Raw genomic sequence first — 21,852 nt, 5'->3', positions numbered from 1 at the left:
GTCAGTAAAACCGAGAACGGAGCGCAGTAGCAGAACACTGCGAGTGGTTTGACCACCATTTCCGTCCCGACGACGCGATACATCTGGCAAGAGAAAGGAACTCTCGTTGGCGGCTCCTCCTCGAATCCTGGCACATTCAGCAGCAACAGGAAACACCAACCGCTCTACGGGAACATAGCCCTCCCTCTCCTGCCAGGGCTTGCGAAGAGTCACGGCAAGGCTTTCACGCATCCTCGATCAATCCTCCTTCCCCCTCCCCAAGACGCTGTGTCGTGCTCCCTATAGGACTGAAGAAAACCACTTTCTACCATGTACTTATAAAAGCTCGAAGCAAGAACCCTTCAAGCCCACCGATCGTTGGAACGGAGCGGAAATCGGTATCAGTAGTTATTTACGTGCTTTCTCTGCTTGCATCATGAGCATAGATTCTCCGCCTTGGAAAAAGCAAAAAATACGTCAGTGCACGTTCCAGAAAGAGTGGAGATCTCAACCCGAGTACGAGAGCTGGCTCCTGCCCGTGGATGACGATGCCACAACTGCAAGGTACACCATATGTGCAAGCACGTTTACGGTTTAATTTGATGGCGTCAGCGCTGTGAAGCACTTCGCATCAACGCAGAAACATAAACAGAAGAGCCTCGCCTCGGAACAGTCGGCTACAGTCAAAAAGTTCTTTGTTCCAGCCATTTCTAGCGCAGACTATAACGTGACTACTGCAGAACTGGGCACCATATTCCATGGAATCAAGCACAACTACAGTTACCTGTCAATGGACTGTGGTAGCAAGTTGGCCCCAAAAGTCTTCTTGGATTCAACCATTGCTTCCAGAATGCGACTCGGAAGAACGAAGATGGAACACTTCGTGAAGGATGTACTGGCGCCTTATGCAGTAGAGTACACAGTCGAAAAACTTCATCCAGCAGGCCGCAACCTTCCGTTCGCTCTCTCCACTGACGCTTCCAACAAGAGAAACAGGATACTTTTCCACATCGCAGTGCTTTTCGAAAAGTTAATTCGAGCGCGAGAACTTGACACGCTCACTCACGTGTACACGCACACACCCATGCAACAAACACACACAGCGCCCACTTCTAACTGATTTATTTATAGCTCGAAGGCTTGAGTATATACAGGACACATTGTGTGCACACACACCATAGAAGGCCAACAGCATACATTATCAAATGTACAGTTAATCAATGTCATAGCCTCAGAGCGATAAACTGAAATTCGCTTGGTAACAACGAAATCGAAGGGGCGCTTACACAGTGATCTTTATTTTTTTCAATGAAAAAGGCCTCTAACACTTCATGTGCAGTTTTAATGGTGCTTCTGCCTAGAATCTTCGTCTCAGAAAATCGTGCGTCACAACCACACGAGATGACATGAGCAACCAGGTGCGCATACTTGTCATCTCTTTTTGATAATTTTTGGACGTGTTCCCTTAATCGGTCATTAATACACCATTCGGTTTGGCCAATGTTTACTTTTCCGCAGGATAAGGGTATGGAGTACACAATCCCCATGGATCACTTAACAAAGGCCCTCTCATGTTTCTTCTGGCAGCTCCGCTTCTTCCTTTTCGAAATAACTTTTCGAAATGCTCTACCAACTAGCCCAACAAGTTCTTTTAAAAGACATGGCAAAGCGTTTCTACGATGCGAGTGGTGCCTCATCGACTTTTGTGAGTAGGCGGACGAGACTTCCGGTGGCATCTTCGAACTTTTGGCAACAAGTTTGGAGAAGGTAGGCGTTTCTTTGGAGTGAGCTGTAGCGTATAGCGCAGGTAATGCTTCTGTGAATTATAGGAAACATAACTCAGTTTTCCAGAAAATGCAGAAAGATCAGCCGGCTTTGTTGAAAGCCAGTTGCAACTGCCATGTTGTGCATAACACTGCCAAGCATGCAGTCAAGTCTTTAAAAGTTTGACGTTGAAACTCTTGTACTAAAGGTATTCAAAGAATTTTCTTCTAGCTCAAAATGTGTAGAGGAATCAAAAAAGTTCTTTGAATTTTATGATCAGAAATATACCAAAGTTTTGTGTCATATTTCGGTCCGCTGGTTAAGCCTGTTTACAGCCTTAGGGCTGGTGCACACCGGCGACTAGCCGCGGTCTTTTTTTTTTTTTTTTTTAGTTTCAGCTCTTTATTCAGTACAATACGGTGCAAGTAAAAAGGTGATATAATACAGAAGGAAGTCCCAAAGTAAAAACTGTCAGGGGGACCTCCTGTGAATTCATGTATAAAAATATAGAACAAAGATTGCCAACTAAGAAAAAAACAGCAAGCAAATAAAACAAAATGAACGTAACGAAAATTATTATTGAAACTTATGGTAGTTCAAAATAACTAATTGAATTAAATGACTATAACATAGCACATACATATCACTAACTAATACAGTTTCACTTCAGAAGCTATACACGTACACATAAATGCATATAACCGTATTTAAACACATATATATATATACCCATACATATATATTCAGGTGTCGCATGTTGTTAGTAAGAACTGTTTTAGATGCTACCGGACACAATGTAATGAGGGGCTTGATTTAATAATTGATAATAGTGAGTTCCAGACAGAAATTGCAGAAAACAAGGCTGTCATTTTGCCGTAGTTAGTGACCATTCTCGACTGGCGACCAAATTGCGAGCGACGTTCACACCGGCAAGGCTGCATGCAAGCGACCGGAAGTCGCAAACCCGGAGAGTCACGTACAAATCTCGTTATCAACGAGAACTTTGGCGACTGGCGACGATCAGCTGATCAGATGAGCAGAGCCCGCTGAGCGCGACGCGTTTGTTTTCGACGGCTGTGTTTGTGTACCATTCTCCCGGCAGCATCATGGACTTCAAGTCGAGTGAAGAAGAGGTTGTGGCGGTGCTGATGTGCTCAGCCAACGTGTCAGCACTGGCAGCACGAAAACCTTCAAAGCAAAAAACGCGGTGGTGAGTACGACTGTCCCTTCGCTTGCGAGAGGTGGCTGGCCACGCAGGGCGTCTGCTTCCCAACTTGCGCTCGCATAACGAGGAGTATTTCCGAGAGTGAGTTTATGGTTGTTTCATGTGCTTGTAAGATAGTGCATAACCTGTTATCTCGTTCTTTTTTTTGTGGTTAGCCTCATGCGGATGCCGCCACGAACGTTCGCTACTGCTGCGCCCCGCAATATCCAAGCAGGACACAAACTACCGGCCTGCAATTTCGGCGCACGATTGATTGATTGATTGATTTGTGGGGTTTAACGTCCCAAAACCACCATATGATTATGAGAGAAGCCGTAGTGGAGGGCTCAGGAAATTTCGACCACCTGGGGTTCTTTAACGTACACCCAAATCTTAGCACACGGGCCTACAACATTTCCGCCGTCATCGGAAATGCAGCCGCGCAGCCGGGATTCAATCCCGCGACCTGCGGGTCAGCAGCTGAGTACCCTAGCCACTAGATCACCGCGGGGGGGGCGCAATTTCGGCGCACGACCGCATGGCCATGACCATTAGGTAAGAGCGCGCGGTTTGAAGATTAATATGCTGTGACTTGCAGCTGCGCTTCGCTTGTAAGGAAGTTTTGCTTAGGCGGATAGAACGAATTGCATCTTTGACGTTTGCGGGCTCGATGGTGCAGTCGTTACTGCGGTCGGCAGTTTACGCGTAGGTGATGGGTTTGATTACGGCCGCATCGATCACCTTTAGGTGGAGGCGAAATGCATTTAAGTTGGCGTGTTTGTTGCGCACATACGTTAAGAATCTCAGGTGATGAAATTTTGAAAACCATCTGTTGTGGCTTATTACGTAATCAGCACGTGGTTTCGGCTAGTAAAATCACAGAAAATAAGATTCTGCGCTACACAATGACATTGCATTGCAGACGTGTCAGTTCCCGTTTTCTGTTTTCCTGATGCACAAATACTATATAGAACGCAATTATTAATGATGTTGTAAAAAAAGTGAAACACAATCCTAAGCTTAGCGTGTACAATTATGCACAAATTGTTAGGACAAATTGATGTGCTGTTCGAGGCACTCAAAGAGTATTCACGCCAAAAATATTTTTCAGCATCGGGGAGGGAGGAGGTTCAACCAATCACCCTTTATGTATCTGCATGCACGACGGTGTGTGTTTGCACAAGTACACATGCGAAATTTCTCACAAACATGGACAGCGTTTAACCCCTGCACCTTGCTACAATAATGCGTATGTTCTGTTAAATTGACAGTGACTCAATACACTGTGGACAGTAGCGCAGTGGCAAAACGTATTGTGGACAATAGCGCATTATATGAAAGCAATTTAAACAATAAACTTCAGTGATGTATGTTTTGTGAAATAGGTTCCCCTTGAATTTACAGCTTTTTCAGAAATCCATGCTAAGCGAATTGCTACAGGTATGTTTAGGTTGCCCTTCTTCAACCTGAGTGATATGAGCACGTACGCTCTTCTATGAAAAGGTTGATGCATGCTTATAATTCGCCAAAATGTGTACGCACAAAAACATTCACTGCATATACGACAGCTTGCAGTGAGGTTCTAAATGTTAACTGTCCAGTCACCTGTAAAGTAATTAGTGAAGGTGCTCAATTAACAAAAAAAGCTTTATCTGAAAGGATTGCCATCATAAGGACCGAGTAGTGTACCTAATGCATGCTAATTTCAGTGTATTGATTCATTTCATTGCTGCATCTCATTGCCTTGCCAGGTTTCTAGCGACATGCGAAACCCAGACGGACGTGGCCTTTAACTTCCTAGCGGGAAGATCAACCGTTTCCTCCATAGTGTCGGAGGTCAGTGAGGCCCTTTGGCTGGTACTTCAGCCACTGTACCTCCGGCACCCTTTAACAACAGATGAGTGGATGAACGTATGGCAGGCTAGTTTTTCCAGCATTTTTGCAGCAACGATATTGACACATTGCTGGCTTGTGCTGCTTTGTGTGGTGTAATTGAAATGTAGCTAGGACATTACCGAAATAGCACACACTTCAAGATACTGCCTTTTAGGCATTGCACAACATATTGGAACAGGCAAGGATATAAAATCGCTATTTGATAGATTTGTGTATGCATTGGCGAGACAAGTTATCGTGTGTTCAGAGTGAAGGTGGTTGACACACAACTCAATAGCAGCAGCTTTACACGCAAAGTCGATACAATGCAATGTAAGGATAACTCAGTCATTAAAGGAGTGTGTAACATTGCAACGATTTCCACCAAAATGCTCATGACTGATGTATGAGAGTTCGGTTGTAACTGAGAAATGACATGAAAAAGTGAATGTGCTTGCATGTAAGAAGTGCAATGCAAGCCCGATCAGCCTATGTTAACCCAAATATATTGTGGCAAAACACTGGAAACACACCTTTACTGGAAGGGAGAAATGTATGTTGAACCAAACTGGAAATGATGAGCTTATGATTAGCTCATCGTAATCCTGACCCTCTCAACACAGCGGAGCACATGAGGATAATCATATGCAAAATGCATTGCACCAGGGGCTTTATGTTCATCACCACTCAAACACTTGCATATAATTGAAGTAAGCATTCCGTTTCAATAGGAAATGCAGGTTGCCTATGAGAGTTCATTGTAAAACCTGTAGGCAACCTGTTCGGCATAGCATCAGTGTCAAAACCTCTGTCATATTGACTAAGAGTCACTTAGAGAGGCACATTTTTAGCTACAAATGCTTTTTGGCTACAAAAAGTTTTGAGTATTTGAAGCAGCCAGATGTACATTTCGTATCATTGGCAACGTGTGTGAAGGCGATCATTTGTTGGATTTTTTTGGGGAGATTTCACAAGAATTTCACGAGAGATGGAACATCCCTCACTGCCTCGGTGCTATAGATGGCAAGCACGTGACCATAGAGTGCCCTGCAAACTCCGGGTCTGTGGACTTGACTTATAAGGGCTCATTCAGCAAGTCGCTGCTTGCTGTGTGTGATGCCCAATACAGGTGATTCTGGGTTCTTGTATTGAAATGTGTACACTAGTAAGGTAGCATCAGCATTATAAGCCTAGGTGTTGACAATTTCATTAATGCACAAAGTAACAAGCAATATTCAAGAGGTTGAGTGATGTGTATGATTTTCCTTTGCCATGTATGCATGCGTGTGCACAGAACTTTAGAGGCTATACAGTAATCCATCCTTGAGAGTGGCGGACTTGCTGCGCAACTTGGTAACTCATTGAGATGAATGCTGCACAAAACAATATAGGTGTCTAGTTATTTTGTGCACCACTGACATAAAAATGAGTATCGTATGCGGGCGCAGTTACAGTGCATGGTCAAACAACATTTTTCATAGAAAGACAATGGGTTTCAAGACATGCACTGAGTATTGATGGCTGGCCTTTGCTGATATACCTGGAGTGCAGTCTTATAGCTACAGTATTTTTGCACCCAGGTTCATATATGTGGGAAGTTGGGCACTCTGGAAATGAGAGTGACGGTGGGATTTTCTCCCGCTGCAATCTCCAAAAAAATATTTTGCAAGGAGCACTGGGCTTGCCACCAGTGAGCACTGTGGGCAACGAGGGTCCCCACCTTCACTTATTCGTCGGAGACGAGGCCTTCCCGCTGAAGGAGTATGTGATGCGGCCACACGCAAGACGGAGTAAGTCAAGAATGTATGAAAGAAAGGCTTAGTTCTTTTCAATTTATGTGAAAGAGCTTTGCAGAAAGTATGCTACAGCGATCCCTGTTCTGATTTTGGACATCACATAGGTGGCTCCAGACATCATTACCTGTTTGTGTTTACTATTTTGTAAGTAACAGCACAAGCTTTCAGGACTAAAGCCATTGTATTGTAGCTGTTACGTGCCATCTTAATTTTACTAAGGAATTGTTGCACCGTGATGTGTCAGTAGAAATGTAGACTATGCATGAATTTTAGGGGAAAATGTCGGCGCACCTCTCTCGTGATTCGACACGTGGTTAATGCTGTGGGAAAAATGGTGCTTGCACTGGTACAATTACAACACATTGCTCCCCAGCAATATGTGGTCCCAATTATGCCTCAAACACGGGTGAACACAGGACCTCGCTGCTTACATTTGAAAAAAAAAAAAAAAAAAAGAGAGGTACAAATTTCGTCATTATATGACTCGACAAATGACCTGTGAGATTTGTAAAAGCAATATGCAATAGAGAAGTGTTTGAGTAGGCAATCATGCTTCAGAAGAATGCAAAAATGGTTCAGTTGGTGCAATGCGAGAACAGCTACGAAAACTCAGAACGAGGAGCAAAACAAGGGTGTACTCTTTAAGCACACACTGGCGACTAGTGCGCTTAATTGTGCTTCCTTGTGTGATCATTGTTTTGAATTTTTAGATTTTTTTATTTCTTGAATGTAGGTAATTACAGTTATACAGTTTATCGGGGCCTCTGAAGGTCTCTTACAGAAGCATTTGTGATGGCAAGTTAGCATCTTTGCTGGACCTTTGTGACAGTGCACGGCTCACTGCATTTGCATTTGTAAATCACCAATGATAGCGTTATGTTATATAAGGCTTGTGAGGTTATGTTTGCTACAATGCTCAGTGTCGTCCTTTTTAGCACTGCATGAGACGACAAGACCTACGAGCGTCGCTTCTTCAATTACAGGATGTCCAGGGCACGCCGCACTATTGAGAATACCTTTGGCATTCTGGCACAAAGGTGGAGGGTGCTGCGCCGACCCATTAAGGCGAAAGCAGTCAATATAAAGGCATACATTGGAGCATGCATAGTGCTACATAACTTTCTCCTTAAAAAGTCCACAGCATCCTCCACTGCCTATTGCCCACCTGGTGCCACAGACAGCGAGGATTGGGAAGGACATCTTTCACAAGGAAGCTGGAGGGACGAGGAAACAGCTGACGGAGCGCTCATACCATCAAGGTCTACCAGCTGCAATGCTGCGAAGTATGCTTTCATTCAATTTGAGACTGTTGAGGTGCCGTGACACATATAGTGCGGGACCGACAAAGTCTGAAGGATGCAGAAGGGACACTGACGAGAGGCTCACATGTGTTTTGCATTAGTAATGGGCATTAAACAGTGCTTGGACAGTAGGTTTTGTGTTAAAGCATACGACAAACACACATTGTAAAAAATGTGGCTCTGCAGTGAGGTTTTTAAAATGCACTTTGTAAACGAAAACATGTAAAGACATGAACACTATGTGCATGTCAAATCGTCTGTGTTGTTTAAGAGCCAGTCAATTTTTACGACATTGAATTATAAGCGTCAGTTGTTGAAAGTTCTTTAGTACTACCACACATCAAAGCAAGGGAATGTGTAGGGGATGCTAGCAGTATTCACAATGACAATATGAAGAAAGAAGCGTAGTGAAAGGATACCTTGGTGCTGGTGAAATGAACCTCTGACCTTCGAATATAACGTGCTATGTTCTACCAAGGCAGCTTTTACCAAATCTCCCCGGTCACTTTATGGGAGATTTGTGGGCACAAGTTTTGTCCCTAGAAGTGCCAATCTTTACGTCCATTTGGTTTCTTCACATTTATATCATAATTACTACCAACAGCATCTTATATACTTATATCAGTTTTTTTGTTTGTTCCAATTAAGACTGTGTCTACTTAGCAGAAATGAGTCCTTGATTCTTCTACTTTCCTATTGTAGCTGAATATATCTTAACAAAGGAGCAATGAGAGAACATAGAGGTCAACTTTGTTCTGAATTGGCGGGCACAGCAATGAGCTGCGCAAGATGAGGTTTTAACAAAACAAAACGATATTCCTGTTGAGTACCTTGCTGATGCCTATTGAACAGGTCCATCAATTATGATAAATTTTGAACTGACCGAGTTACATTTAATTAGGTTTAACTGTAAAGGGCAATCGTTCTCTCAAAAGTGTACAATGGTTTTGTCCAAATGGGAGCAGTTGCTGACCTTGGCTGTCATGAAACTTGACATATCAAAATTTCTAAAGTTAATCAGTAAATATGCATTCTATCACAAGCTGTGATGATGCCGTAGAAGATAGACAGCAGAGGTAGCGCTCATTAATACACAAAAATGAGGAACACTGTGGCAGTATAGTGTCATGACTACGACACTAAAATGCAACTATGCGTGAGATTTTCAAGCTCAGCATGCTCCTTTTGTGTGTCCTCCATCAGGCTATGGTGACACAAATTTCGTATGGCACTTATGCATTGCAGGTATGCCAAGGAAGAGCGCGATAAATTGGCGCACTACTTCGTGACAGACGGCCAGGTTCCTTGGCAGGACAAAGTGGTGAACAGCACTTGAGGCGTACAAGGTGAAGGTGTTCTGTAAATGCATTTTATTGCTTACAGAATTTATTTACATAGCATCTTCTTAAGCTAAACAAAGAAGAGAATTATCACCGGTGACGCAACAGATACATTACAGGGAAAACTATGCCACGTCCAAATATAAACATGAAAACACAAAAATAAATAATTCATGTTAAAGTCTTTGAGTTATTGCACGGTTATCACTACAATTATCACAGAAATAAGTTGCCTTAGAGGGGTCATGACACCCAATTTTCAACCATAATGTGAGTTGTATGGGCTGATTCTTGTATGTTCACAGACAAGCTGGCAAAATTTGAGCGATTTGGTTGAGCTGTTAATTTATACTCAAATATTTTTATAAAAGAAATAGTGGCCTGACAGTTGGGCAACACTGACACACTCCCTAGCCGCGACATCACGAACCGCTTGCTCGGCAAGCTGCTGCACAATGTGTATTCTGGCAAACGGTCGTGTTTTGTCGTCAACTGCGCTTGCAATCAAATTTTTTCCGCATTGTTGAACTTGCCACTAAAGCTAAATGACTTTCAGGGGTTGAAACATTGCTACTGCATCAGCAATGTTTTGCTGGTACTTGCAGCAAATAATTTTGGACGTCAAAATGGGTCCTGTGAATATGCAATGCGTATACCATTTGCCACAGCTCCTTCGGCTTGTGACGTCTCGCATGCCATGACAAAATGTCGGTCACCTGTGGTTGGTTGAGTTAAGAGCCGATGATTTCTACGGCTTATTTTTTACTAAAATAATTTCTTAAGGCCACTTTTCACACGTGTACTAGCACATTTGACTCTATAGTTTTGTTTTTGCTGATAACCGTCAATTGTTGGGTGACCAGTCATGACCCCTTTAAGTTGGGACTAGAGAAGCAAACAAGATAAAAAAAAGGTGGGTGTCATTGGTGTTATATAAACACTTCAAGTTGCTTCACTGCTCTGACACAGTTTCACCTCTGCTTCATACAGCATAAGATCTAGTGCATGCATTATATCTTGTGCAATGTGCACTGATAGCTTTCTGAGGCGTGCATCGGTACGTAGAGCGAAGAAACCAATGTTATCTTTTTGACAACCCCCTGTCCACTCCGATGTGTTCAAGGTGCTACATGCACGCTTGTGCCACAGTTTCATGAGTTGTGCCCTCTCCTGCATTGCTATAAAGCAAGTGTGATCTCCGATTCATGCATATGAATGCTTTAAGGTGGCATTGTTACTTTATAAAGCACCATTTAGTAAAAAAAAAACAGTGCGAGAACGACAAGGTAGAAACAGAAGAAACAAGACAGAGCACTGACTTTCAACTGATGTTTGTGATTTTGGGCATTATGAAAGAAAAAAAAATAGAGTAACTAAAGCAAATGAAATAGCACACTTAAAAGATAAATGTGTCAATAGGGCGTCTACCTCTCTGAGCAATAAATGGCCTTTTCATCTTTGAAACGGGCACTCGTGTTTTTCTACAGAAGCTGATGATGTGATATTGACGTCTAATATTGCGGTAGTTGCATGGGTTCTGTCTGCCATAGTATAAATGTGCCCAGAATAAAAAACATCAGTTTAAAGTCAGTGCTCTGTCCTGTTTCTACCTTGTTCTCACACTGTTTATTTTTACTATGTCTGTGTACCAACTTGACCAAGCGTTAACCTTATAAAGTTTTGTTTTTTGTATCATGTGCAGGATTGTTAGAAAAAAATTTGAAAGTTTATCCTCTAGCTCTTGCGGTATATCTCACCTAGCACACTCACAGGTCCTTTGTCGTCTTGACGAGCATGACCTGCAGTGAATTATACATATTGCTTAAATGTACAGAGAGAGATCCTTTTCAAAAAGTTGTGATTGTGATCTCTCGCCAGGAGTACCTAAAATATTTTTCCGTTTACACACCGTTTTGATGGAGGCTGCTCTCTTGAGGTGGTTGCTGAAGTGTCACGGCACAAGAAGGAAGTATTACTATACAACTTATGAAGTGTTACAATTGCCTGCAGCAGAATTTGTTGTGAAAACATTAGGCACATTCTCCAAATGTGCTAGAACACGAATAAAGTTACAAAACATGTTTTTAAGATTAAATAGATTGGCTATCTATGCATGCGCTTCATTTGTCGTTACTTAGGCAGATTCATAAAGGTTTTACTCATTGCTGCAGGTGTCGACATCAGTCTCCTCAGCCGTATCAGAGGTACGTTTAGGTCCTGCTCTATTCTGGCCCTGGATCTGAAGGGTGCTTTTGACAAAGTCTCCCACGACCTTATTTTTGACAATCTCGCTTCATCTCAGTGTGGCTCACGTATCTACAATTACGTCAGGTCCTTTCTTTCTGACCGCACGGCCACTATTGGGATTGGAGACCTCCGTTCGGACGTCATTCATCTCGCAGGCAGAGGAACACCACAGGGCTCGGTTCTCTCGCCCACTTTGTTCAACGTGGCTATGGCTAAACTCCCTTCCCTATTACAACAGAATCCCAACATCCAGCATGCCATCTATGCAGATGACATTACAATTTGGGCAACCAAAGGATCAGACGGAACCATTCAGGACGCCCTACAGGAAGCTGTGTCTGTGGTACAAGACTATGCTGCTGCCGGCAGCCTTACGTGCTCAGTGAATAAGTCAGAGTAGTTATTGATATACAAGCGGCGCCGCAAAACCACCGATTCTCCTGACATTTCGCTGTTTCTTGATGGCCATCCTATCCCTCTGGTACCACGAATTCGCATTTTAGGCCTCTACCTTCAGTCCAACGGCAAGGCCTCGCACACTACACACCTTCTGGCTCAGCAGATAACTCAAATTACACACATGATCCAACGCATCACCAATCGCATGAGAGGCCTCTGTGAGAAGGATGTCCTCCGCTTAGTACAAGCACTCATAGTTAGTCGGCTCACCTATCATCTTCCCTTTCACAATCTCACGCTAGCTCAAATCAAAAAGATGGACATCCTTCTACGGACAGCTGTGAAGACGGCTATCGGCTTGCCTCCACACGCATCTACACAACGCCTCCTTTAATTAGGAATCCACAACACCGTAACCGAACTCATCAAGGCCCAGCACAACAGTCAGTTCCAACGGCTCAGGCAGACCCGTCAGGGCTGCGCCATCCTGTCTCGTCTTGGCTACCCGATTCCCCGAAAACCCGCACAAGTATTGCGACATAAACTTGCTTCTACTGTCCGCGCACTCATCAAAGTGCTTCCGATTCCACGCAATATGTATTTCTCCCGCCACGCCGGTCGTCGATGTGCCCGAGTTCAGGCTATGACGCGTCTTTGGTGATGGTACCTGAGACTAGCAAGTACTTTACACTGATGCAGCACGCTACCCAGAGAAGTCAGCCATGTGTTTAGCCGTGACAGATGACACACACGTCCTTGTGACGTCTGCCACACTTCGCACTACAGACAGTGGTCTGGCAGAGGAGGGAGCTCTCGCTCTGGCAATTGTTCACGCTACGACACTGTCACATGACTCCCCTGTCACTATTGTAACAGATTCACAAGCTGCTTGCCGTGCTTTCGCTCAAGGACTTGTGGCTGCACATACAGACAATATCCTCTCTTCTGTCTCACAGTCCGCATTACGTCCTGTGCGTATCGTCTGGACCCCTGGACACGCCTCCCTCCACGGTAATGAACGCGTTCATGCAGTTGCCCGAGAGCTGACCGACCGGGCTCCATTGGAAGAGCTGTCCAATCCAGACGACGCATCGACAGAACCACTAAACTACAACGCTACGCCGGAGTACTACCGACAGAGCCGTTATACGTATCCTCCCCCTCATCCTTCACTTAACAGAGCAGATGCTGTCGCTTGGCGGCAAATACAGACCAATTCATTTCCTTTCCTTTATATGCTAAATCGCTTTCATCCGACTCTCTACCCCTCCTACTGCCCCTTCTGTGGATCCGTACCGACAGTGTACCACTCCACGTGGGAATGCTCTGCGCCACAAAGCGTTCCTCCCATTCCCAATCCCACCCCTTCCTTTTGGGAGTCTGCACTGCTCAGCTTACGCCGACAGGAACAGCAGCAGCTGGTCCAGCGGGCTCGCAGGGTCGCGCAAGGCAATGGAGCCCTGGACTGAGGGCCCCACCCAAAGAAGGCTCAGTGTGCATTTGTTATTAATAAATGTTTATTCTCTCTCTCTCTCTCTCAGGTCCTGCTGCATGGCTTGGCCGAGGCGGTGAATTGCAGTGATGAAAACTTCTCTTTGTGTTTTGATGGTGCCACTAGTACATGAACTGTCTTAGGCATCCTTTGGGTGTTAAAATGACAATATGATTGCACTCAACACGAGGTTCAATAATCATAAGAAGTCACTTGCGTTCTTGATTAAACACTGCTGTATAGAAGGTGTGCATACACAAGTTTAATGTGCCTATTATGTTAATAAAATGCTATGTAGACTGCACATCGAAATGGGAACGAGAGATATCTCACTGGCTATGTGAATAAAATTTATACAGTCAATCTAAAATGGCTGTGCAACAATGTGTCTGATGAAACTGTGCGTGCTGTCATTATGCTTCTTGAACACATGCTGCTTACGACTATCGCAGCATCATTTTACTGCAACGAATGAGTGAATGCTTCACATTATTCAGCTCACTTGTACGGCAATCAGCGCTGGGCACTTGTTCATAACGAAATGACATGAATGTGTTGCCAGTGTGTGTAGATAATGCATTAGCTTGCTTAATTGCAGCCTGTCACTGATTAATACTTTGCTTTTTCAGTAATAATTTACATTGCACAATAACCACATTCACACAGAAACAATGCCTGTGCCCACATGTATTCCTGTCTGCTTCTGTTCAGTTTTGAGTACTGAATGTATTTTAAGAAATGCAGTGGTTAGGGCAAGCTAACGAATTGAACATCCTCTTTCAAGCATGGTTGCATTTTTCATAATTTTACAAAGTACAATCACCTAGCAATAAGAAGTAATGTTTCTAGGTTTAAATCCATGCGTGTAGAACTTCAAGTGCACGCACATGGTACTGAACAATTTTGTGCATGCTCACCTCTCGTTAGCCTCGTCTGCTGTGATGTGGCTGCTGCAAGAGAACATGCAATATGTGATTCTGTCAGTGCTATTGTTTACATCTTTAGAGCATTTTTACTGTTTTGGTACAATATAAATACTCATGCTGCATTCTTGTAATGAATATTTTTTCTTTTCAAAGAAAAAATATTAGAGTTAGTTGACCAGCTTGTGCAGCTGATCTCTGCATCCAACGATAAAACTAATCCTTGGTTTACTGAACATCTTCGAACATTACGAAATAAAAAGAAACGTTTTTATGATACCGCAAAACGCATTGGCTCTGTGTCCTACTGGGATAAATACAAAGTCTGCCTACAAGACTATTGTAAAGCCTTAGACACAGCTAAGAAGAAGTATTATTCGCAGGACTCGCCGTCACTTCTCAAAAATAACCCCCCAAAGTTCTGGCAAATAATTTCACCCCACAACAAGTCTCCTAATCACATTACACTACACGATAATGAACTTACGCCGCTTTCTGATGAAGCTTCCGCTATTGCTTTCAATGAGTACTTCGCTTCTGTTTTTACACAGGAAGATTGTTCCAATGTGCCATTTGGTCCAGATCGCTCTTTCGCTTTAATGGCCCCAATCATTGTTTAATGGCCCCAATCACGAATCTTAAGGTTTCTACTTCATCAGGTATTGATAACATTAACTCTAAAAACTCTAAAATACTGAAAAACACCACAGATATCACCAGCCATTTCCTCTGTCCCCTATTTAACCAGTTGCTATCATCAGGTGAGCTGCCCAAGGATTGGAAGATTGGTAAGGTGATTCCCGTATTTAAGTCCGGTAACAGGCTTTCGCCCCGTAATTATCGACCCATTTCACTTACATGCATATCTTGCAAACTACTTGAACATATCGTGGCTTCTCATATCAACGATCACCTTGAATCAAACAACTTCTTCTCCCATCAGCTTGGCTTTAGAAAAGGCTACTCATGTGACACCCAGTAATTCGAATTCACGACTGACCTTCACTTTAATAAGAACGCTAACGAACAAACCAATTGCCTTTTCCTTGATTTCGCCATGGCATTCGACACTGTCTCTTATCGTCGTTTAATCTCTAAATTGGCCACACTACGTATTGATTCATTAATCCTGTCTTGGCTACGAAGCTTCCTCTCTTCGCGTGAGCAACTTGCAGTGATCAACGAAATTTCATCTAACCTTTGCGACGTCACATCCGGTGTTCCCCAAGGCACTGTAATAGGTCCGTTACTTTTTCTAATATACATTATTGATTTGCCCGATAACCTTTCATCCACAATTAGGTTGTTTGCTGACGATTACGCCATATACCGCAACATTAAATGTTTTAATGATCATTCCACTCTCCAAAATGACCTTGACCTAACCTTCCAGTGGTGCAAAACTAGGCAGATGTTCCTTAACGCCTCTAAATGCAAGTTAATCTCATTCACTCGAAAGCATACCAATTCATCATTTCACTATAAGATTAATAACGCCGTTGTGTCAGCTATACCATCTTACAAATATTTAGGCGTTCACCTTACATTGGATCTATCCTGCTGGATCTATCCTAGCAGCTGTCCCATCGAAAGCCTCTCAATCTCTCGGATATCTCGACAGAAACTTGTGCAACGCTCCTTCTAACGTACGCGCATTATCATATATTACTTATGTTCGCCCAAAGCTAGAGTATGCATCATCCACATGGTCACCATATCAAGATCACCTGGTACGTATGTTGGAAGCCGTCCAGAATAGGGCAGCGAGATTCATCGCCGGAAACTGCGACTATCATTCAAGCATTACCCTAATAAAACAAGACCTTGCATTTCAGTCACTAGAAATACGCCGCAACATTGCTTTTTTATGTCTGTTTCATAGGTACATTTATAGTAACGATATTCACTGTTTGCCACTTTATTCTCCTGCGCGCACTTTCCAGCGCATTCACTATGCACATAGTTTTATGCGCATTCATGGCATGGTCACACGCAAGCATTTAATTAATCATCACTACCTCAAGCCATTGCATATTGGAACGGTTTTCCGGATCATGTTGTATCCATTTATAACCATGAGATTTTTCGTGATAACCTGATTTCGTTGCACTCTGATATTGTATAACGCTGTTGCACCTCGATTTTTGTAATCCTTTATATATATTTTTTTTTCGTCTGCTTTTCTCTTTTATTATTTTGTTTGTATACTGATGCCCCTCTTACTCAATGTTCTTCAGTGGGCCTGTAAGGTATTTTGAATAAATAAATAAATAAAAAAATATGTGTAATGCTTGCCTATGAACAGCCTCATGACACACGCAATAAGCGATCTTTCCAGATTTTTAGATTTTGTATCAAGCCTCCTTTCTTTCAGTAACTGAGAACTGTGAATGACACAGAAGTACACTCAATTCTCTCATTCTTGGTGTTCTGTCTTCGAAGTTCTGTTTTGTGAAGCTGACCACATGCCACTTGTACGGTATGCTATATTTTTTGCGTTGTTTTGATGCATTGTGCTATGCTAATCAAAACATTTCATTTTTTGTTCAATGAAGGGTAAGCATTATCAATGGCACTCATGTTGCACAGTACCCTGAAATAATGATGCACAGAGTTATTCTTCGTAGCTGTAGCCACAATTATTCGACATTAAAACAGCCCATTGCCACTATGTTCATGGTCACATGCATGCCCACTGTGAATTACCTCGTGGGACTTCTAAGTTTATGTGCAGTATATATGTGTGCATTTATGCGTATGTATAGCAGTCATGTGAATTAAAGACACTTTCGCTGTTTAGTACTCAATAGTCAGCTAATATTGAATTTATGCCAAAGGCTCAGACTCGCCTTCCATTATTTCAAGCATGGCCTCGAAATAAATGGGGCCATTTTGTTGTTGGAATGTCGGCTGCTCCGGCTCCGCCTCTGTTTCTCACGTATGTCTTGTTTCCTTTTGAAGATATAACGAAGGTTCTTAAATCGTTTCTCAACAAGGACACCTGAAAACAAAACCCTTGCTGTAACAATGTCTTGTGCATACTGTATCGCTGATAAATTTTCTACTTTATTTCTGCACAATTGTGAGCGGTCTTTATTTTCTTTGCCCGGAACATTTCCGTTGCAACACCCTAGAAATATGAATATTAGGCATCAAAATGAATCGCATGCCATTTACACTAAAGTATTGTTAGGGGCTCAACATTGCAAAACCACGACATGATTGAGGGAACCTGCAAACAAGGATTTCAGAAATGCCACCCACCCAGTGTTTCGGACCGTCCGCCTACATGTGCATGACATCACAGCTGACGCAATGATTAATTGCACAAAGAGTTATGTACTCTGTTTCTTGAAGGTAAGCTTGTCTGCCAAGCTATTGTAACAAAGAGGCTGTTTATGCTGTCAGCAACTGAGGTTCGCATGTAAAAAGTCTATTTCAAGAACCAGCACATGATGTCTTCATTACCTTCACAGTGAAGCTTTTTAAGCATTACTGCATTGTGCAAAACTCCACAGGTGAGTTTATGCCATTGGTATCGGCCAAGCACCCCTGCCATGTACAGCGGGAGCGAGTGTTGTCAAATAAAAGCAAACATGTTAAATAACTTGAAAAGAAGGATGAAACTAACTAGAGCAAGATGACAACTTTCGAGAGAAAGAAATGAAACAAACATAGTATATTACTTAAAGTGTAACATAAAGAGAGTGAGAGGAAAGAGAATATAAGAAGAAAATAAAGGAACCAAAACATGAAAACATACCAACACATAGAAGCAGACATGAAAAATTGGCTTTAAAATATAGTAACAAACAAACAGAAACGAGGCACAGTAGGAAGCGGAGAGATATAACCTCTGGAAAGAAAGAGGAATAATCGAGAGATAAAGGCACCAATAGACAAACAAAGGAGAGGAAAGGAACAACTGTGAAGAAATGAGGATTAGATATGGGCCACATTACAGACGAATAAATTCCCCCATCTGTGTTTTTCTTCAGTGTTCGCTCAGCCACTAGAACACTACCATATCTTTTCTTTTTTTTCTTTTTTTTTTCACAATTGCATGTCATTTAGCATCAACAGCTTGTCTGACTCACAAATCCAGACATTTGAGAGTGCTGCTAAACATGTTTTGTATGTCTTAATTACACGCTCCTCTATGGAGCGCACAAAATGCGCTCAAAGCAGAAGCTACTTTGTATTCTTTTTTAAAACAGTACAACTGCAATACGTAGGCGAAATTACGCTTACATCCCCCCCACCTCCCTCACCGCGCACTCACTATTATGCATTGCATAGGCCGCACGTTCACAAAAGCACACATTCCCTAGGCCAGAAGATGACGTTCAAACACAGCAAGAAGCATACGCGAGGCGAGTTGGGAATCGCGAGCAGCATTTCGAACGTCTGAGCTTTAATATCAGCTATGCAATATTCTTACACGTAGATTTCGATGTTAAACTCGGAAAGTCGCGAGAATAAACGTGGACACAACTGCGCTCGCATAGATCACAGTCAATACATCTAATGCAAACTATGTCACCTTGTAGTACAAATACCAATATTTTCATTGTTCATTCAACGCCAGCCATGCAGTACACTACTGTTCTTGCTTATACAGCTATTCAAAAACAAAATCTCGGTACTTACTCGACATGCCGAACATGTTTCCCATCTCTGCCCAAGCCCAGTCCTTTTTCGTGGAATCTTTAAAAGAAGGGTGCCGCTTATCATACAGATATGGGTACATTTTAATTGCGTCGATTAGGAGCTCGGCCGAGTACTCAAAGGTGGCCATGGTAGTGATCGCCGGATGCGAGGAAACATCCACAGAGAAACGCACTCGTCGTTCGTACCTAACGGCAGTGGGCCAGCGTAATGAGAAAAAGAAAAGCATACGAGGAGCCCGGATGTAAACAAAGGCTGACATCACTTCTGGTCTTCACTGATTGGGTCCAACTGTTCTGCGACTGCAGTCGCGTGACCGAAAAATCGGTCAGGAAGCAACTAGCCAAAGCAGTTGCTTTGCGACCGTTTGCGACTGCTTGCAACCAGTCGCAAATGGTCGCGCCAGCACTCCTAATCGCCGGTGAGCACCAGACTTAGACAGATTAATTAAGAACTGGACACCTATCAAGTCATACCTTCTGAGTCAAGGAGAGGAGTGCCAAAAAAGAATCCGGAGATTTATAGGCAACCAAGCCGATGAACTTTCAGAGAGTGGCACGCTTCCGGAGTGCTACATGCACTTCATGCATTCATTCCTTGCAATGTTCTATTCAGCAAACCTCACCCTCGAAAAGTGTCACCTTGAGTCGACAGAACTTCACGCTGTGATGACTAAGCTCAGGAAACAGCTGATTAATCGAAGGGATGATATGTTCTTCGGTGTCAAGGCTAATCTGGAGCTTCAAATCCTTCCTGGTGTAAAAGTTGCAAAACTGGACTTTGTGAATGTCTATGACAGGGCCTTTGCATACCTCGAAAAGTAATTTGACTTCCTGAACTCCTTGTTTAAGATGCTCGCCGAATTGGATCTGCGCAAAGATGAACCCCTTTTATTGATGGTAATAAATGCGGGCAACCTTTTTTGCAATGACTTTGAAGAGTAAGGGGACGAACTCTACTCAGAGTTTTGTCTTTTGAAGGATGCTCTGCCTGGACTTGTAAAATGTGACGAGAAATCAACCTCGATGTCGCTGAAGTTCTTAAAAAAGGTAAAGTGCCCCTTCTTGCAGAACCCAATGGAGCATGTCTACTCCATTCCGCACAGCAATATGCTCGTGGAACGAGTCTTCAGCAAGATGCGAAACTTGTGGATGGATGAAAGATACCAGCTAAGCATCCCAATGATTGAGGCGGAACTTTGTGTGCGGTATAATTTGGTGTACAGCTGTGAAGAATTATTAAAGATGGAGAGAGAAAAGCAAGAAGTCGAATTTCAAGTACATATTCAAGTTCCGCAAATAGGAGAAGGCAAACACATAAGATTTCTCTATTTGCTTTTATGCGTTGTGAGTGTACTGCAAATTATTGCTAATGTAGGTATACATGGATTGTATACTTTTTAAAGGAGCACTGAACAGCTCAGAAAAAATGACGAAAACATCGAAATTCTACTTGGAAGACACGTCTATTCCGACAAACAGAGTTCATTACACACGTTTTCGAACTGCTGGCCGTATTTTTGTTTGCGTGTGGCGGCTGTACGCCAGCTGTGGTGGTAGTGGTTAGAAGAGGAGAAAGGCACCTAATTTCTGCAGCCCGATCGGGAGCCCGGCGCAGTGCCTAATCGAGCACCACGGCTGAAAGATGCACGTGTCCGTGTCCGTTACCTCCCTTTTTCAACCTCTCCTTTATATCCCACTCTCCCTGTTCCACGAAGAAGCTGAGATGTTACGCCTTCTTTGTGGCATTTATCCCACCTGGTAACATTGAACAGTGGGGGCTGAGCGGGTTGAGAGACACGGGCGACGGAATGGCATTGTTGGCACGCCTGTTCCAGGCACGGCCGCACGAGGAAGTTCGTTGAAGGCACGCTAGTTCAAGGCGCGGCGGTTTTTTGAAAAACGCATTGCATTCGACATTTTCTGCAAGTTTCTGTCTGAAATGAAGGTTGCGCCTACGAATTTCAGCACCAATTTTTTTTAGTTTGGCTGAAAACCTCGGCGGCAAATATTTTGTTCAGCATACGTAATAATTTAACGCTCGTTTTGAGTGCAAACATTGTAAGACTCCTGATATCTATCTGTGCGCTTGCAACCTGAGACTAACTGCTTCGCTCAGTGCTGTGTTTGTCTGTACGCGGACATATTATATTGATGTTGAAGGCGGGTGCAGTAAATGTCATCGCATGTCGAAGATTTAACATGGGCTTCGTTTATTTTCTACACAACCTCAACTTCGTGACCCCCACACAGACGGGCCGTTATTATTATTTTTTTTTTTGCTGGTAAAGGTGGCAACCCTATTTAGCATACATGTTCTACTTGCGATGTGTCTGTTTTTCCATCATTCTCGCGCGAATCAGCTGCTTGCATCGATAGCGCCCTTAGTCAACTTGCACCCCAAAATTTCAAGCTTGCCATCGATAAAGGTACACAAGCATACTCGCGTCACTATGCCCCCAAACAACTATCACATGCGTCCGAGACGAATTTAAGCGGTCCGAGCACGCGAGGTAGAAGCAAAACACGCGACGTACCCGGCAAAACAGAGCAGGCCGAAGACGACGGCCGCAACGACGGGGACTGTGAAGAGGACCTCGTTTCCGACGCCTTCGATTAGGCCCTCAGCGTCGTCGGCGAACATGACCACGCAAACACAATCATCACAGGGCTTTCGAAACGGGGCTCACCGAAAAATGCATGCACGTAACTGCTAAAGAGCCATGTTGCGCCCACACACGCACATGGTTAATATACTGAGTATGTATATTCAACGCCTCCTCTAGAAGATGCCTGCCGCATGAGCAGAAAAACGGCTGCCACACTCTTTCTTTTCTTTATTTCAGATTGGATGGATGGATTGAT

At 43.3% G+C, this 21,852-nt stretch overlaps 2 protein-coding genes across 8 annotated transcripts in view; one reads left to right on the top strand and one right to left on the bottom strand.

The window, feature by feature from the left end:
* Positions 1-21,842, bottom strand: part of LOC119180921 (E3 ubiquitin-protein ligase RNF170) — a 139,232-nt gene extending 117,390 nt beyond the window's left edge. The window contains exons 1-3 of one of the 6 annotated variants that reach the window (XM_075882839.1): positions 21,525-21,842; positions 18,971-19,027; positions 14,315-14,347 (exon numbers count right to left, since the gene is read on the bottom strand). In XM_075882839.1, coding sequence (XP_075738954.1) covers positions 14,315-14,347; positions 18,971-19,027; positions 21,525-21,631 — 197 coding nt within the window. In that variant the 5' untranslated portion in view covers positions 21,632-21,842. The remainder of the gene's footprint in view (positions 1-14,314; positions 14,348-18,970; positions 19,028-21,524) is intronic. The other 5 variants (XM_037432057.2, XM_075882837.1, XM_075882838.1 and 2 more) reach the window with 5 other exon arrangements.
* On the top strand, positions 2,818-9,387 carry LOC142784457 (uncharacterized). Of its 2 annotated transcripts, XM_075882840.1 has the most exons (4): positions 2,818-2,953; positions 6,403-6,612; positions 7,602-7,901; positions 9,165-9,387. In XM_075882840.1, exons 3-4 carry the CDS (start codon positions 7,603-7,605, stop codon positions 9,253-9,255), a joined length of 390 nt encoding a protein of 129 aa, XP_075738955.1. In that variant the 5' UTR covers positions 2,818-2,953; positions 6,403-6,612; position 7,602; the 3' UTR covers positions 9,256-9,387. The 2 variants fall into 2 exon arrangements, with proteins under 2 accessions (XP_075738955.1, XP_075738956.1); XM_075882841.1 differs by lacking the exons at positions 2,818-2,953; positions 6,403-6,612 and having other exon boundaries at positions 7,561-7,901.
* Positions 21,843-21,852: the final 10 nt, after the last annotated feature.

The sequence above is a fragment of the Rhipicephalus microplus genome, unplaced genomic scaffold, assembly GCF_043290135.1.
Source record: "Rhipicephalus microplus isolate Deutch F79 unplaced genomic scaffold, USDA_Rmic scaffold_14, whole genome shotgun sequence".
Lineage (NCBI taxonomy): Eukaryota > Metazoa > Arthropoda > Arachnida > Ixodida > Ixodidae > Rhipicephalus > Rhipicephalus microplus.
This window is presented reverse-complemented; position numbering and strand designations above follow the sequence as displayed.

What these genes read in the sequence shown, in the direction of transcription:
- LOC142784457 (XM_075882840.1), top strand. Translation starts at nt 7,603, where the DNA reads ATGTCCAGGGCACGCCGCACTATTGAGAATACCTTTGGCATTCTGGCA. An exon ending in ACCAGCTGCAATGCTGCGAA is followed by an intron (nt 7,902 to 9,164) that starts GTATGCTTTCAT and finishes TATGCATTGCAG; the next exon opens with GTATGCCAAGGAAGAGCGCG.